Genomic DNA, 13,060 nt, shown 5'->3' on the forward strand with positions numbered 1-13,060 from the left:
TTTCCAAGGGCAGGGGACCCCATCCCAGTGGTGGCAGAGCTGACAGAGAGCCCAGCACACAGACCAGGTGACCCACAGTGCTGCAGTTGGTCATTCCTGTTTGACGTTCCCTATAGCCCCAGTTCTTTCTGCCTGCATGGTCCATCCCCACATCTCTGTTCACTTGCCTTTAAGGTCAGTTAGATGCTCCCTGCAGGGCAAACCGCTAAAAAAACTCTAACTCTTATTGACCACTAAAATTTGTTAGCCCTAGGCTTTACTTGAGCAGATTTGTATTTATTTTAACTCAGTCATATGGGCCGGATTGTTAATGTTTGCTTTCCATTGATGTTCCATACCCCTCCCATCAGTGTGTCCCTGTGCAATGTCACTCTCTGCTTAATAGAGTGATTACACTTTAGGGGCTGTGATTCACACAGCAAGGGTGTTGTATCACCTTCTAATCCCTGGTAAGGAAAACTAAACCCCACAGCTCATGTTGGGACAGTCTGATCCTGCTTCTCTCCACAGTGCCTTATCACCAGCTCTATTTGGAGCTGCTGGGAGCTGGATTGTAATTCATTGAGCATGTGTCTTGCTACTCCCATGTCACACAAGACTTATTTTTTTCCCCACCAGCCATTGTCTCAGGAACCCATTTGAGTAAAAGCCTGTCACCTGGCTTTAAATTTGTTTTCAGCTTCAGGTTTTCCTTTGCAATGGCCTGCAGTTTCCTGCTGTTACCTGGCAGATCTGCAGGTGTGAAGCAGTGTGCTGTCCTCCAGCCATCCTCAGGAGCTGGAGCTGCCTGTGGCACTTCTCCCTTTCAGCTGTGTTCTCAGCTGCTACACGAGTCATGGCTCTAAACTGCAGACAGGAATCCTTTAGGATGCTGTGCCCCCACCAACACCCACCTCCCACTGCAGCTGGGCAATCCTTTCTGGTGCTGAGCTGCAGCTCCACACTCCCTTCCCTGGTGGCACCTGGGTCAGTGGGAGGACCATTCTCCCAACCTTCAGCACTGCCTGGATTGGTGCCAGGGTGTGCTTGAAGACCCCTTGAGCCCCAGCCAGCCTTGCTACCCCTCTTCCTGAGCATCCTGTCCTAGTTTGGCAGTTCCCCCTGGGTCCCAGCTGGGCACCAAGCTCCAGCTCTGGGAAGGAGAGAAGCCCCAGGCTCCTCCATGTATCTTCCACCCCACTCTGCATCATGAGAAGAAAGGAAGCAGAGACAGTGCTTGGCACAAGCAAAAGCTGATACTTTATTACTTTATTACTGCCAGTGAAGGGATCAGGCTGGCAGCAGCTTTACCCCTGAGCAACAACGGCATCGATCCAGTTACGGAACTGGCTGACACGAGTGTACATGGCCGGCGTGTTGATGTTGCAGTTGGAGGTTCCCCAGGAGACAATGCCAATCAAGGTCCAGCCATTCCCAGTCTGGTACACCAGAGGTCCACCAGAGTCACCCTGTGGAGAAGATTCCTGCTTAGTGCTCCTGGCACATGCTCCAGACTGGTCCCAGCAACCTGAACCCCTGCGCACAGCCGGGTGTTGGGGCTTAAATATCTGGGTCCATAAGGGCAAGACCCTGTGTCCCCTGCTCCTCCACCCTCCCTGTGATGCAATGGGAGCTCAGCAAGACCCCTCATATCCTCCTCCACCCACCCTGTGCAGCAGGAACTTGGCTCCTTACCTGGCAGGAGGTGGCACCAGCCCCACCGGCACAGATCATGGAGCTGGTGATCTGATTGCCCCAGTACTGCATGCACTGGCTCTGGGAGATCAGGGGCACGGTCACCTGCTGCAGGACTGATGCCAAGGCTTGGGCTAGGGGAAAGAAGCACCATTAGATCACCTCAGTGTCTGTGGGTCTCCTGCAGTGCACACAGGTGCCCTGGGCAAGCTTTCCCTGGTGCACGGATGCTACCATACAAAGTGCCTTCCTCCTCCGTGCCAACAAACCCCTTCTCCCTCAGGATTACCTCATGCAGGCAGCCCAGAGAAAGGGCAGGCTTGTGCCTGTGCACAGCCATCCCTGGGTTACACACACCCAGCCCCTGAGCACACACCTGCACCTGTGTGCACACTGGTACACACAGACAGGGCTATTCCACTGCCCAGCTCTCCCCCTTCCCACACGTACAGGAGATGTGACCCCCCCCCCACAAGCACCCCTGGACCTTCAGAGCCCCAAGGAAGAAGAGCAGCTACACACAGCCCTCCCTGAGGCTGCAGCTCACGTACAGTTGGGGTTGGTGCGTCCCCAGCCGGTGGTGACAGCCCAGGCGTTGGAGGGCAGAGCCAGGTTGGCAGGGGCCAGGCAGATGGTGGACACACGGGCCCCCAGCTGGGCAGGCGTGGACAGCCTCAGCAGGGTGATGTCATTGTTCATGGTGTTGGGGTTCCAGCCGGGGTTGGTGATGGCCTGCAGAGACAGAAACAGCACAGCCCTTCATGGCTGCCCCGTGGGAGCAGCCCCGGCACGGAGCTGCAGCCCCGCCCCAGGACCCGCCCGGCTCACCCTGGACACGGTCTTCACTTGGACGGGCTCGCTGTTGGAAGTAAGGCTGTATTCCCCCAGGACAACAACGTGGGACCGTGGGCTGTGAGAGGTAAGAGGGAGTCAGGGGTGGTGTCCAGCCAGTACCCAGGGTGGGAGCAGCACTGGGGCAGCCACCATGGGGACCACTGGGGAGGAAGCCCTGGGCTGCTCAGGCCTTTGGGGCTGACCCGAGTGCCACTCAGAGATGCCCGGGATGCTCTGAGCCCCTGGCCCTGCCAGCAGCACTGGCATGGGCTGGCTGGGCATCGCTCCTTACTTGAAGTTGCAGTGGGCAGCTGTGACGACCCAGTACTGGTTGATCAAGGAGCCGCCGCAGAAGTGGGATCCTGTGGTGGTCTGGGGAGGGAAGAGAGGGGAGGAGCTGGGGCTGGGCAGGCTGAACACCCCCAAGCTGGGGACAGGCAGAGGTCCCGCAACAGCTGGCCATGCCAGTGCTTAGGGCAGTGCCCAGGGAGAGGGACAGTGCTGTACCTGCAGGGACACCTGCCAGGGCCATGAGCCGGGCACGGCGTTCTGCCCATTGACAATCCTCTCGCTGTAGGCCACCGAGGGACTGATGGCGGGCACCCCGCAGCCTGCAGGAGAGGCACAGGGGACAAGGGTGACCCAAAAGCTCAGGGCTCATATCTGGGGGCTGCCTGTGCTGCTGTGGGTGGCTGTGTCACCCTCCTTGGCATCCTGCTGCGCCCCGAGGACCTTCCCACACCCGTGGGCAGCACTTACCTGAGACGGCGCTGGCAAGGGCCAGGCAGGCAACTACCCACAGGAAAGCCATCCTGAAAGGAGATAGTCTGAACTCCTGGGCACCACGGGTTTTTATAGCAGCCAGGGCGCCACGTGGCTCATAAGTGACCAGGTTAAGGTCCCCCTGTGGCCTTGTGACACATTTAGGCAGCAGTGACGGGCCAAGTCTGGCACACACACAAAGAGGGATGTGGGAAGGTGCTGTCAAAAGACACCTGGGGGGCTTGGGCTTTTGCTGTCTTGCGTTGTGTTAGTTGTGACTGCAGGCTGTGGAGCTGGGGCAGGAAGCACCACAGGGCTGTGCTGGAGGGCACAAGAGGCTGGTTGTGGGCACACAGCTGGGGTAGCAGTGGGGCTGGACATGCTGGCATGGGCACCAGTTCCTGCGGTGGGAGGTTGTCCCGTGCTCAGACTTGTTTCAGATCTACTGGGACTAGAGCTGTTTTTTCACATGGCCATGAAGTCCTGGCCTGGGCCCACCTGGATGTTCCCAGGGCTCAGGGTTGAACACTTTGAACTATGTCTGCGGTGCAGGTGAGCAAGTCCCATAGCCAGTGGGGGCAGGTGGGGAGAGCAGACACCTTCCCAGGCAGGTGGGAGTGTGGCCAGCTGGGCAAGCACACCATGAGCCCCAGGGGGAACAGTGGGCACCTCCCCAAGCTGAGGTTGAGCCCTTCACTGAGCATCCCCCTAGCACTGCAGCCACCTGACCCAGGGCTGGGGAACATCAGCCCCCTCTGTCCTGGACAATGGGGTGTGTAGTGTGTGCATTATCCCCTGTGTTCTGGGTGATCTCCCAGGCTGGCACAGGGTGCAGGGAGCCAGGTCTGGGGTGATGCTGAACCTGGGGGTGGATCCTTCCCTCTCTGTGCCACCCACATACCCCAACCCTCCAGGGAGCAGAGCTGGACACTGGGGTGCAGAGTACAGAGCTTAGGCCTTTATTTCCAGCAGTGGTACCATGCATGGACAGTGGGATGTGGCCCATCCCAGGGTGGGAAGCGTGGCAGAGCATGGGGGTCTCCCTGCAGGGGCTGGGCAGGGTGTAGGCAGAGACAGACTGCTCCTGATCTTCATATGGCACCTGGGAGGAGATGCCAAGGCCTGGGCAGCAGCACAGGAGGGAGGGAGAGCCAGTGCTCAGGGTGGTGCTGCCCATCACAGAGGAGCCTTGGAGCAGGACAACACACCAGGCACAACCATGCTCTCCATGCAGCTTGGGACCCTCCAACTCCAGTCCTCCTCCTGGCAAATGAGCGAGAGCCAGGGGTTTGGCAGGTCAGCAGGAACTCAGAGCTGTCCCTTTGTGCCAGCAGGGATAGGGCTGATGGCACTGTCTAGGCTGGGGAGTCCACCTTGTGCTCTTCTCCTCAGCATCCCTGAGCCATGATGAGCTGGCTCAGCTGCTCCCCACTGGCCATGCAGGGCCCAGCCTGGGGGAGCAGCAGTACCCAACCCCAGGGCTGAGCCCAGGGGACCTCCCATGGCTGAAACCCTCCTGCCAGCCTGGTCCCAGCAAGGCTCCAGTCTGCCTCAGAGCTGGAATGGTGACTGCCTTCATGGCTAGTGTGGGAATCCTTAAAATTAGAGGGTTTTGGGAAAGCTGGAGAAGTAGGCCTTAGAAACAGAAATAGCAAAGAAACTTGGAGCTGGCTGGGACACACTGGCTCAGGGGGCTGTCTGGAGACTTGGGAAAACCCAAACATCTCTGCAGCCCCATGGAGACATGAATTTGTCCCAGCTGCAGATTCCTGTCCCTTCTGCAACTCTTCATTCTCCTGCAGGCAGTGGGCCTGAGCAGCCCTCAGTCACTGTCCCAGCAGGCCACCAAAATAGCTACAGGTTGGATTTCCCCCAGTCCAGGTATCCCAGGACTGGTCCTTGCAGGGGACAGTCTTCTCATGGGGCAAGACCAGAGGAGAATGGCCTTTATCCAGACTGTCCCCAACACAGTGCTGTGTGTAGAGGATGCCACATGTCACCTGTTCTCCCGCTGCACAGCCCCTAGCTGGGCCAGCAGGGCACCAGTGCCAGGCAGGGTCAGGCACACTTGCCCTTGCGAAGGCAGAAGGGCAGCTCGGGCACAGGGACCAGGATGGTGCTGAAGATGGGCCGGTAGCCCTCGGGCAGAGCCTGGGGGTGCTGAGCCATCATCTCCAGCACCACGTGCCGCACCTCCTTGGAGACGTCCCCGCGGATGTCCAGCAGGGTGGAGATGTGCTCGTCACTGGGGAGAGAGCCAGGGGTGAGTGAGCACTGCTCGTGTGCTGCAGACCTCCCCCCATGCACAGAAGCCAAAGCCAGGGGAAAACTGGTACTTTGCACCAGGCCAGGTAGCATTTTCTTGAAAACAATCCCTCCCAACCTTTTGAATTTGGTTTTGATGTTTCCAATTTGGTGTTTTGTTACTTTTCACAGTTTGTTTGGCCACCAAATACAGATGTGCAAATGCCACAGCAGAACTGCTGTTTTCTGTACGCCTTTGGCCTTGGGACTTTTCAAGAACCCTTCAAATCTGGAGCATGGGAAAAGGAAACCTCAGGGAGAAGGGGGTAAAGGCTCAGGTTACTGCATGCTCTGCTGTGTCACCTCAGAGGGTGCAGGCCAAGAATGGCTCTCCTGGGCAGGCTCACACCCATCCCCTCCTGCAGGGAGTACCTTACCTGACATCGGGGTACTTGGTGACGAAGCCCAGCACCTCCAGGCTGAGTAGTGCTGGGTCTTTGAGGCAGATCAGCTCCCGCAGGGCAAAAACGGCCTCCAGGCTCTGCTGGCCCCGGTCCAGGCCCTGAGAGGGAAAGCAGCCACATGTGAGACCCAGAGGATGCCACTGAGGGGATGGGGAGCCAGCTGCATCCTCAGTGCCCACGTGGGGACCTGAGCCCCTGCAGCTGGTGTCTTCCCACTGAGCATGTCCCACCATCAGGGGCTGCTGGGCAGGGTGATGGTCCCCAGAGTCCCTATTCCAGCCAATTCCTCCCATATTGGCCTCACAACCACCCAAGTGTGACAGCCCCATTTGCTCGTGGGCTGTGGGCTGGAGGGGAGCACGAGGCTGAGGTGATGCTCCCTTTCCATGGTGCAGCCCCAGCTCCCCACGCAGCCAGGCTGCTCTCACCAGGCCACAGAAGAGCTCCCGGAGCTGCGTGGCGTCCTGCAGCAGGCGGTGGCACAGCTGGCCCCGCTCCTCCCGGCTCTTGCACACCATCTTCCTCTGCAGCAGCGCCCGCAGGTACTGATTGGCCACCAGGAGCTCGCTCTCGGCCAGCAGGAGCTGGGCAGGGGACAGCTGTTAGTGCTGCCATTGCCTGCGTGTCCAGACCCAGCTCCCCAGGGAAAGGCAGAGGCAAAAGGGCAGATACAACACCAAGCCATGGGAACAATCTCCTGGGAAGCCCCCTGACCGAAGGGACAGAGAAAACAGCTGGATCTGGGGGAAGCCCTGAACATCTCCATGTGGCGGTGCTCTCTGCACTGCCCCAGAGGACACAGACTCCTGCATCCCCAGCATCCTGCACCCCAGCACGGTGCCCACTGCCCAGCCCTGCCCCACAGACAAGCAGCAGCTCCAAGGAGGTACCGTGAACACGGGTTTCCTGACGCGGGAGAAGTCCTTTGCATACTTGTCAATCACTTCACACATGCTGCCGACCAGCTGGGACCCGGAGAGCCACTTGCGGGAAGGCAGCTGCAGGCAGAGGGGCTGCAGGGAGCAAGGAGCAGTGTCTGTGCAGTGTCTGTGCCCTGCACCATCGCACAGCTGCCAGCTCAGGGCAGCACAACACCCACAGCTGCTGCCTGGCACCATGGGCACTTCGCCTTGCAAAGCCCCTGAGTCCCTGCTGCCAGCCAAAACTCAGTGTAAAATCAGCAGAGTGGTTAAGGTTGGGAAATTATGGAAGCACTGGGGGTGTCCCTCCCTGACACCCTGAGAGCATCATTTTGGGGCTTTATCTGGGTCATGATGCACACATGAGGTGTGGGCAGTGAGCTGCTCCTCACATACCTGCTTTTGGCCTGTCATGCCTATTTTTAATTTCCACTCCTCCCCACCTCCCTTGTGTAGACATAACATGTTTTTTGATTTCCTACTCCTGCCCTGCTGTCCTTGCCTGTCTTCCTGCTTGCAGGCACACACTCCTGTCTCTGCTAGGGCCACTGCTGCCTGCAAGCTCTTCACCTTTTGGCTCTTCCTTTGTTTTCATGGCATTCAAGCCCTAAATAGTAATGCCGTTAATTATTCCAGGTTTTTGGTCCAGACTCCAGGAAAGCTAAATTTGACTACACTAGCAGGAAACGACTCAGGCAGCTGCACATGGATTTGTATCCTCCACACAGACTTTGCTGCTCTCCAGCTGGTTTTCTGCCATGGAACAGCCAGAAGGAGCTGAGGCAGCTCGGGGGGGCTTTGGCTGTGGGCTCTGTCCGTTGGTGATTTGGGGGCCATGAGCCATCTGCCCAGCGATATGGGGTGCTGCTGTTGGTGACAGACATCGGGTGCTTTATCAAGGTCTGGGGGACAGGCTGGCAGAGATGTCTGCAGGGTGATAGCAGGGCACAGAGTAGATGGCAGGCACCCTGAGCAGGAATGAACTCGAGTTGCAGTAGGGCTATTATTGCTGGGCTCAGCTTTGTTGCAGCCCTGTCAGCCTCAGGTTCTGGACCAACATACCTGCAGGTCCAGGAGCAGTTCCTCCAGCAGCAGCTGGGTGGCTTTCTTCTGCATCCTATCTAGAGCAGCCTGCAGGGATCCAGGGACTTCTCTGCAGGCAGCGTCAGGGTGCAGGGAGGAGACAGAATTGCTAGGAGAGAGAAGAGAGGGCACAGGTAGCCTGGGAAGCATAGTGGGAACGCTGCCCCAGCGAGGATGGGGGTGGGTGTTGCTACAAGAGCTCCCAGGTGCTGGTGCAGCTTACCTGAGAGCCAGGTTGTTGTTGAGCACGGCCAGCAGGTGGGAGATGTAGTACTTGGGAACGGCCCGGTCCTGCTGGTGCTCCTTCCCGCACTGCACCAGCGCTTCCCGCAGGCTGCAACACAGCGAGGCAGAGGAACCGTGACGGGCAGGCAGAGCCACCACGGGCACCTGGCCCTGGGATGCTCCTGGGGACACATGGACCTCCCAAAACCCTCCCAGCTCACCTCCCAAAACCCTCCCAGCTCACTTGGGTCCTGTCAGATCCTGCCACCACGTTGGGGAGTGACAGGTTGTTGGGCAGGGTGGGACAGTGGGACCCATTCTGGATCCCCTTGGGAGGTCTCAGCAGACAAGCATTTGGGGCAGCAGGCCCTGAGAGCTGATGTCCCCAGAGGCTGAGATAGCAGCTCCATGGGTAGACAGGCTGCTGAGCTTTCTCTGTGAGCTGGATGAGCATTGGGTGCCCCACAGCAGATCTCCACCCCCACCTGTTATGCTCATGGCCCCAGGCTCTGTGAGGGTGGGCAGGGGTGTGAGGGGCTCCACTGACCGGCCCAGGAATGCCTCAAGCTCCTCCAAGGCCATGTTGTAGATCTTCTGCTGCAGAGAGTCAGTGATCAAGGAAGCCACCTGGATGTTCTCATTCAGCATCTGCAGCACAAGAGGAAAGTGGAGGTGATTCAGGGAGAGCCTGCAGGCCATGGAATCCTTTCTGGGAGGCCTCAGCATGGCCATGCCCCATCTGTACCCATGTTCTTGGGGTCCCACCTGCATGACAATGGCAGGCAAGGCTGACTGGAAGAAGCCCTCATGGTCTGTCTCAGGTTCCTCTTCCCTGAACCATTCCTTGAACTCCACATCCAGGGTCCTCTGCATCCACTCGAACACACTAGCCTGCAGGATGGACACCCCCACAGGCAGCCCAAGAAGCCAAGTACAGACTCCCTTGAGACCCAACATAGCACAGCAAGTCCTGGGCCTCATCCCAGGCTCATGATGAGCAGATGCTTGACTCAGTGGGAGTCCTGTCCTGCTCACTCACCTTGACTTTCATCACATATCTCCTCTCTGTCTGATCCACAAGCTCAGAGGACATCAAGGGATCCAGAGCAGAAACATCCACTTCTGGGAGGAGGTCAGGGTGACCCATCATCTCTGGGCTGGAGGGCAGAGGTGGGGCAGGGTTGGAAGGCCTGTTTTCCAGGAGCTCCTACCTGTCCCTCTGCCTTCCTGGTCATCACCCCCTGGCAGCCAGAGACATTCTCCCAACCCATCCATGAGCTGGTGAACAACCCAGCTCTCCACAACCTCCCTCGCTCGGTTGGTGCTGACCTGTGGTACACACGGAACGCCCACTCAAGGAGAAGGAAGAGTCCCTGTTTGTCCAGGTCCTCCCGCAGGATCTCCTGCAGGTGGCTGCTGAGGGCCTGGTGGTAGGTGGCAGTGCAGACGCTGAGGATGTTGTAGTGAGCTGGGACACACTGGACCATCAGGTCCTTCACCACACGCAGCTCACACACGATGTCTTTCTGCAGCGCTGCCAGGTGCTTGGCCAGCCCTGGCCCCTCAGCATCCAAGCGGGGAGCACGGAAACAGCCTCCTGTGATGGTGTCCTGGAGGACCTGGTAGAACTTCTGCCTCCAGCCCTTTGGGCGGCCAGGGGGCAGGAAGGTGGCCTCCAAGAGCAGAGTGTCATCTATTTTCTCCTCCCGCTCGATGATCCTCACAGCAGTGACAAAGAGAACGGGGTCCTCGCGCACCAGCCGCAGGCTGCTGCCCACAATGTCCCACAGCTGCTTGGCCAGGCTCTCGTTGAGGTCCTGCAGGCCACTGAAGTAGGACAGCACAGTTGCCTGGGCACTGGAGAGCCCGCGGAGGTGCAGCTGGGAGAGGATGTCATCCCGGAGTTGCTCCACCATCATGAGCTCCACGTGGGCCTCCAAGAGATGCTGCCCATGGAGCAGCTGCAGGATATGGGAAAAAACCTCGTGGACTGTGGGAGAGGGAGAGATGCCAGCACTGAGTGTGGAGATGAAGGGGTTTGCACCAGGGACATAGATGCAGGTTATCAAGGAGATGGTGAGGGGAAAGGTCTGGGGCTCTGGGAACACCACTGGATCAGGCCCTGGGGAAGCAGGGACATCTCCCTTCACCCAACTGGCAAAGCCTGAGTGACCTGCTCAGGCTTTACCACCAGCCCTGCACAGAACCCGTGGTTGGACTAAGGTTTCCTCCAGTGCTTTCCGGCCCAAATGGACCAGGACTGGGCCTCTGCCTTACCCGAGAAGATCTGGGGCAGCACCTGGACCACTGAGGCCAGCTGCACATGCTCCTCCATCAGCTTCCTCATCTCCTGGAGGCCCTGGAAGTGGTCTGCGCTGTCGAGCAGGGCCCACCGTGCAGCGCCCAGGTCCTGGCACACGCCCTGCACCTCCTGGGCCGCCGAGCGCAGCTGCTCCAGCCCTGCACTTACCCCCTCCAGGTAGGACTGGACAGTTGACTGGGGAGCAGAAAAGGATGGAGGGCACTGGAGCAGCTCCAGAAGGCAGGAGAACCCCACACCATTTGCCCCAGCCCTGCACAATCTGTGTTGCAGCCCCTCAAGGTCCAGGATAAACAGTAATCTGATGTCTCTCTCAGTTTTAAAATATTACTTTGTTTCTGCAAAGGAGCAGTGGGTCACAGGGCCCCTGTGTGTCCCCAAGGCATGAAGTGGCCATATAAACCCTCCTCCCAAATGGAGTGCCATCGTTTCCAGCCCTGCAGTGGCACTGGCACACTCATTTAATTCCCCTCTCCTGGTGCCAAGAATTCCCAGAAGCAAGTTGCTTTCACTGAGGCCTCCCAGACAATTCATCCAGAGTCAGGATAGGAGAAACCATCTCTAAAATGATCAGGAGAAAGTTGTGGTGCTCAGACTGATTCAGTTCTGAGGTTAATAATTCCTTGGGTCATGCAAAAGGGCATGTGGGTGAGGAGGCAGGAGTGCAGGGAGACTGGGACAGCCCTTACAAATATGTAGAGATGCAGTTTTCCCACTTGAGACCCACAGACAGGGACAGGTTGGAGTTTTGTGCCTCCTCCAGCTGTGGGGCAGGGCAGCCTTTGGGGCTGGGACAGGGCAGTGATGGGGTGTGCTGAGTCCTGCACATGGAATGTGCTGAGCCCCCTTGGTGTTTTATTTTGAAGGATTGTCAGAGACACAGCAGCCTCCTTTTAACACTTCAGGCACTGCCTGGGACAAGGCAGAGGGTGAAAGAGGTCTTCTCCCCCTGGCAATTGCACTTCACCCACCAAACACCAGTCCAAGGAACAGATTTAGCCAAAAGAGGACATACAGGGGACTCATGGCACAAGAGGGGACCCTGGTGGGATCCCTGCCTGAGGAGGGGGTGTGGCTGCAAGTGTTCATGGGATGGGCAAACACACACCTTCAGCCGGGACTGGATGGAGTTGTTCCTCTGCGTTTCCCGTCTCCGGTAGTGCCCGAGCCCCTCCAGTTTCTCGGGGCGGTAAAACACCCCCGAGGCCCATTTCAGAGCAGCTCCTCTCGCCAGCTTCTCAGCCTTCTCTGCTTCCGGCCACTCCTCATCTGGGGATGAAGCCAGGGGTCAGTGAGCACAACCAAGGGGCAGGAAGGGCCCCTGAGGCCCGAGGCAGGAAGCTCACTGCCAGTGGACTTCCAAGCACACACGGATGTGGGAAGCTGGGCAGCGTGGCACCAAGAGGGTCCTTCTGCAAGGCGCCCCCAAGATGCCACCACCATGGCTGTGGCAGCAAGAAGCAAAGCTGCCCTGGGGTGCTGTGACTCAGCCTGCCAGCTCAGATTGTCCCCAGGCCGGCTGCTCCCCCAAACACAATGCTGGGTTGCCTGGGGGGGTCTGATGCCACTTGGGAAGCTGTCAGCAGGGTTGAGACTCCAGCAGTGAGTCAGCAGGAGGGATGGGGACATTGCAGCTCTCACAGGAAGGAGAGCCAGGTTAAGGTGAGGATTGGAGACTCCTGGTCTCCCCAAAGCACCCACACAGCTGTGTCCCCCTTGACACAAGGTCCAGAGCCATGCCAAAAAGCTCCTGGCCACAGTGGAGGGCTGAGAACCAGCACAGTTATCACACACCATTCCCAGTCCCCAGTGCCTGGTTTCATCATTCCCCCACCCCATCCCATCCCCAGCCACTCCCTGCAGCCCCGCGGGGCTGTCACCCGGTGCCAAGCCAGGTTCCTGCCCTGCTGGGGAGCCGCTTGGGGACCAGGGGATTAGGGAGGAGGACAGCGGCTTTGAGGATAAGATGAGCGGTGAGCTGTACTACCCCGGCGCCGGTATCACCATCAGGCAGCACAGCCAGGCTGCCACCCCGCAAGGACACAAGGCACCAGCCCCGGCACGGGGAAAAGGAGGGTGGAGGGGGTGAGGCAAAGGGCAGGGGAATCCCCAAAATGTGCTGCAAGCAGCAGCATCCCTTCCCTGCCCGGCTCGCCGGCTCCCCGGGGAGCATCATCCCCGTTACCTCTGGGGCTGGCGGCGCGCTCGTCCCCCGCAGACATGCCCATGGTGTGCAGGGTGCGCGGAGCTGCGGGGCAGGGCAGGGCTGCGGAGGAAGCCGGCTGCCGTTTCCTCAGCCGGAGCAGCCGCGCTCCTCAGGGCCTCATTGTGTTCCCGCAGCCGCGCTCAGGACGTCAGGAACGGGGGGCGGAGGGGAGGGGGGACACGGGAAGGCACCGCGACAGCCGGAGGTCTGGGCAATAGGAGTCACGCAACCAAAGGATCATTTAGGTCGGAAAAGCCCTCTAAAATCTTCGAGTACCAACCGGTAACTGCCAAGCCCACCGCTAAACCACGTTCCTAAGTGACACATC

General features: G+C 58.8%; 2 protein-coding genes across 3 annotated transcripts; both read right to left on the bottom strand.

Annotated features, from left to right (window-relative positions):
- Positions 1-1,517: 1,517 nt before the first annotated feature.
- CTRL (chymotrypsin like) lies at positions 1,518-3,319 on the bottom strand. The gene is made up of 5 exons (XM_054269600.1): positions 3,268-3,319; positions 3,016-3,119; positions 2,801-2,880; positions 2,503-2,596; positions 1,518-2,406 (listed from the first exon to the last, which is right to left on the bottom strand). The coding sequence occupies exons 1-5, from the start codon at positions 3,317-3,319 to the stop codon at positions 2,218-2,220; spliced, it is 519 nt and encodes a 172-aa protein (XP_054125575.1). The 3' UTR covers positions 1,518-2,217.
- A 1,000-nt stretch (positions 3,320-4,319) lies between these two features.
- EXOC3L1 (exocyst complex component 3 like 1) lies at positions 4,320-12,785 on the bottom strand. 2 transcript variants are annotated; one of them, XM_054296375.1, is made up of 13 exons: positions 12,712-12,779; positions 11,635-11,795; positions 10,484-10,703; positions 9,536-10,196; positions 9,246-9,363; positions 8,972-9,097; positions 8,754-8,854; positions 8,205-8,315; positions 7,961-8,090; positions 6,869-6,991; positions 6,407-6,562; positions 5,952-6,076; positions 4,320-5,515 (listed from the first exon to the last, which is right to left on the bottom strand). In XM_054296375.1, the coding sequence occupies exons 1-13, from the start codon at positions 12,752-12,754 to the stop codon at positions 5,329-5,331; spliced, it is 2,262 nt and encodes a 753-aa protein (XP_054152350.1). In that variant the 5' UTR covers positions 12,755-12,779; the 3' UTR covers positions 4,320-5,328. The 2 variants fall into 2 exon arrangements, with proteins under 2 accessions (XP_054152350.1, XP_054152352.1); XM_054296377.1 differs by lacking the exon at positions 10,484-10,703 and having other exon boundaries at positions 12,712-12,785.
- Between the last annotated feature and the right edge of the window lie 275 nt (positions 12,786-13,060).

The sequence above is a fragment of the Melozone crissalis genome, unplaced genomic scaffold, assembly GCF_028551555.1.
Source record: "Melozone crissalis strain CALT ecotype California unplaced genomic scaffold, PUWL_Pcris_2 ptg000007l_1, whole genome shotgun sequence".
In the NCBI taxonomy this organism is placed as follows: Eukaryota; Metazoa; Chordata; class Aves; order Passeriformes; family Passerellidae; genus Melozone; species Melozone crissalis.

Coding starts and splice junctions, on each gene's coding strand:
- CTRL (XM_054269600.1), bottom strand. CDS start 3,319: ATGGCTTTCCTGTGGGTAGTTGCCTGCCTGGCCCTTGCCAGCGCCGTC. Junction 3,120..3,267: donor CCTTGCCAGCGCCGTCTCAG/GTAAGTGCTGCC, acceptor CCTCTCCTGCAG/GCTGCGGGGTGCCCGCCATC. Junction 2,597..2,800: donor GCTGCCCACTGCAACTTCAA/GTAAGGAGCGAT, acceptor CTGACTCCCTCT/TACCTCTCACAGCCCACGGT.
- EXOC3L1 (XM_054296375.1), bottom strand. CDS start 12,754: ATGGGCATGTCTGCGGGGGACGAGCGCGCCGCCAGCCCCAGAG. Junction 11,796..12,711: donor GCGCGCCGCCAGCCCCAGAG/GTAACGGGGATG, acceptor CTTCATCCCCAG/ATGAGGAGTGGCCGGAAGCA. Junction 8,855..8,971: donor TGCCTGCCATTGTCATGCAG/GTGGGACCCCAA, acceptor CTTGTGCTGCAG/ATGCTGAATGAGAACATCCA.